Source organism: Phaethon lepturus, unplaced genomic scaffold, assembly GCF_000687285.1.
Source record: "Phaethon lepturus isolate BGI_N335 unplaced genomic scaffold, ASM68728v1 scaffold10358, whole genome shotgun sequence".
Lineage (NCBI taxonomy): Eukaryota > Metazoa > Chordata > Aves > Phaethontiformes > Phaethontidae > Phaethon > Phaethon lepturus.
The window spans coordinates 5,405-9,096 of NW_010555514.1; the positions used below are offsets into that span (position 1 = coordinate 5,405).

General features: G+C 37.1%; 1 protein-coding gene across 1 annotated transcript in view; it reads left to right on the forward strand.

Annotated features, from left to right (window-relative positions):
- Positions 1-2,541: 2,541 nt before the first annotated feature.
- PPIG (peptidylprolyl isomerase G (cyclophilin G)) overlaps positions 2,542-3,692 on the forward strand; it is a 21,000-nt gene continuing 19,849 nt past the window's right edge. The window contains exons 1-2 of the mRNA XM_010292179.1: positions 2,542-2,625; positions 2,733-2,807. Of these exons, the coding sequence (XP_010290481.1) occupies positions 2,565-2,625; positions 2,733-2,807 (136 nt within the window). The 5' untranslated portion in view covers positions 2,542-2,564. The remainder of the gene's footprint in view (positions 2,626-2,732; positions 2,808-3,692) is intronic.

Below are 3,692 nucleotides of genomic sequence, written 5' to 3' on the forward strand. Positions count from 1 at the left end.
AAGATAGTTTGATATTTAGAAGTTTATTTTATCTAAAATACTCTATATAGTTAAAGCATGCTTCTGTATTTCTCAAGCAAATTGCCTTGTAAAGCAGGAGTTAAATCCCTTCTCACTCAAGCACTGCAGCTATATGTTAACATTTGGGTACAATCCATTGATCAGTTGTTGTACTGCTGGTCCTTAGATGTTTCAGTTCAGTTGAAATGGTCAGTTCTGCCACCAAACTATTTATTGTAGCATTTGTGGTGAGAAGTTTTCTAGAAAAATAATATCCCCCTGCAGCTGTACAGACTATGCTGCTGCTGATGATGATAGTGTGAGTTGATGGCTGTCCTTCAGGCTGGCCTCAGTTCTGAATGCAGTCTGTCCCCTCCCACTTGCCTCATTTCCCTTCCCTTGCCCATGCTGCCACCTTCCTTGCACTGCCCCAGAGTTTGTGCAGCAGCATGGTGAGCTGGTCAGCCTTCTGCTAGACCGACAATATAAAAATTCTCAGGTACGGATGTTTTCTCCATTTGTTTCTCTGCCTGGATACAAAACTTATTGTACTAATAGAAGAGAAATGGTAATTCAGGGAGAGGGGCAAGCAGACTGAGGCAAGCCTGCTGCTTTTGATGAGTCTCTGGCTTACGTGAATTAAGGTACTTGTTACACAGCTAAGAGGGTATCTAGTGAGATTCTGCATGTTTGCAAAGTCCTGTCATGCTAAAAATCCCATGAATGACAAACTACTGAGTGATGTTTAATTTAAATCAGTCCTGCATTGTTACTGTGACTTTTCCGGTGTAATCTTGGCAAAATGTTAGGACTGAAACTGAGCACAAGTAGAATATACACTAACGTGATTACACTGCTGTCTTTTGATTTCTTATAGCCTCTTGTTCTTAAGCTGAGAGTGACAGATGGCGACAATTGAATTTTTCGAAGCTGTTCTGTGGCACAGCTATGAGTGAAGTTCCAGGAGAAATGCATGCAGTATGTCAGCTTGATTTGAATAGTAATTTCTGTCAATAAAAAATAATTAGAACTGAAAATTTATGGATTACATTCCAAATTCTGGAAAAGGTACTCCAGTCTTGCAGATCCTTTTGCCGTCATTTTTCTCACCCTCTCTGAAGTAATTCGAAGAGGATGGGGCTTCAGAAAAGGAAAAGAATATCATGATTATACATAATGTTGGAAGGCTGGAGCTGCAAATAGGATTAAGATATTGCTTGTTGCACAAAAATAAATACACAATACATCATATATGTATACATGAGTATATACAATATATACTCAAAGGTAAGGGAAAAGTTGCATTAAAATTCTCGATAAAGAATCATAGAATCATTTAGGTTGGAAAAGACCCTTGAGTCCTTGATCCTTGAAGAGATCATTGAGTCCAGGTGCAAACCCAACACTACCAAGTCCACCACTAAATCGTATCCCTGAGCGCCGCATCTACGTGTCTTAAATACCTCCATGGATTGTGACTCAAAAGAGATAAGGAACATAAATAAGGACATAAAAGGAAGAGAAATAATAAAAAGCCCAAATCATTTCACTTAGCAGTAATTGTGGAAGAGCTACATCTTTGATTTTTGTTTCACGTAGCATGGTTTGGATCCTAACTAGAGCAGTTCCTGATAACTGCAGTGACAGGAATCCAGGAAATATATTCCTAAGAAATTGAATGCTTAAGTCTTATCATGGCAGTATGTTGGTCATTATTCAAGTTGCATATAATACCATCATAAGTATGCGTACTTGCGCAATTGTTACTTACCTACACCAGTTGAAGAAGTCCACTGTCCTGGGCTGCTCACCTTTCTGTGCTCCTAGATAAGCAGTATGTTCTCTCTTGAGCAGCTGTAGTTCATGGCCCAGGTAATTAATAGTAACTGAGATGAACTGCACTGCATTGTGGACTGCAGCAGCTCATGTATTCCTGAGGAGAACAGGCCTGATCTGAAGCTGGTAACCCTGACCAGAGGGGTGGGCTGGCATGTGGAGATGGCAACCTCCTCAGCCACTGACACTGAGACTAACAGTGATTGCAAGTTAGTCTTTTTAAACAGTTGAAAAGCAGTTGCGAAAAGTTGTTTGAGGGCATTTGGACAAGTTTGGTCTCAAAGCTGATTTTTTTACTTTTTTTTTCTCTCTGATACTTTTTTACCTGGGATGTAAAATTCTAGGAGCAGACAACTTAGGTGATTACCTATATCATCTCAATAGCAAGATGACTTCAAGCTTTATTATCCTCATACCTTACAGTATCTTTTCTTGTTGTATTTCCTCATCTGAAGTATGGTGCTCAAGTTTAAATTTAATACTATTGCAGCAAACATTAATAAAATCACTCATTTGGGTCCACAAAACATGAAAATGACCTAAAATACTTTGCATTTTCTGAACCTTTAAAAACACTTATGTTTGCGCTCGGGTTTTTTAAAGGTTTGCTTTTCTGCAGTTTTTGTTGTCTTTATAAAATCTTCTATGTTGACTTACACGTAGTTTTGCTACACAAAAGAAAAAAACATTTTATTTTTATTACTTGCAGTATTTAAACTTTTGAAGCCATGGGAGTAAAGGTCCAGAGACCTCGTTGCTTTTTTGACATAGCCATCAACAATGTACCTGGTAAGAAAATTAAAATATCCATTCAGTAACATGATATTCATTAAGATACATAAAAATAATACAAATACTAGTTAACTTCATAATAAAGATGGCTTTTTTTTTCCTAGCTGGAAGAGTTGTCTTTGAACTGTTTTCAGATGTGTGTCCAAAGACGTGTGAGAATTTTCGCTGCCTTTGCACAGGTTTGTAGATTTTTATTTCTTTAGAATTTTTAATGTAATAACACATTAGCTAGTTTGATGTCTGTTATTTTTCCTGAGACTTTCTTACATGTAAAAATAAGTACGTGAAATGCTGGTTCTTGGTATCTCTAGAGATTTAGCTGATTTCTCATATATATCAGATGTAGAATCAAAGCAGTTGTAGCTTTGGCTTAGTGTGTTGCAGGGAGTATATACTAATCAACTTTAAGAACAGACGCAGTAAGCTGATTTTCTGTTACTAGCATAGATATTACTGTTCACATTATATAACATCATCCAGTCTTGAAAGGTAGCCAATAAGAGGTCAGTCGTGCAGACTTGCTCTTCAGTCTTATGATACTTTGAGGTATTTGGAAGGTATTGCTGGTATTCTTTACGTTTTTTTGTGGTTTTTTGTGTTTTTTTGGTTTGTTTGGTTGGTTGGTTTTGGTTTTGTTTTTTTTTTTAATTTTTCTTTGTTGATGGAGACTGGTGACTTCCACTCTGATTGAAATTCACATTATTTCTTGAACAAAATACTGAGAACATTCTCTCCTGGAAACATTTCTAAATGGAATCATTGTCCTGTGGACTGCATGATTTTGTTGAAAATGCTGACAGTTTAGCAAAACTTAAATTTATTATCACAAGAATAATTTTGTGACTACATAAATTGCATACATGCTTTCTGTCTTCAGGATTTTCTTCTTCCTTTCCTTCCAGCTCTGTTGTTTTCAGGTCAAGGCCCTGTAGCTGTTGATACTGAATCACTCAGCAATACTAATATGATTTGAATCAGGTGTGGGTGCATAATTACATTCAGATCAAGTTAGCTAGGACACTTAATGCACCATTCATGATGTCTGCAGGGATGCAGGCATCTGA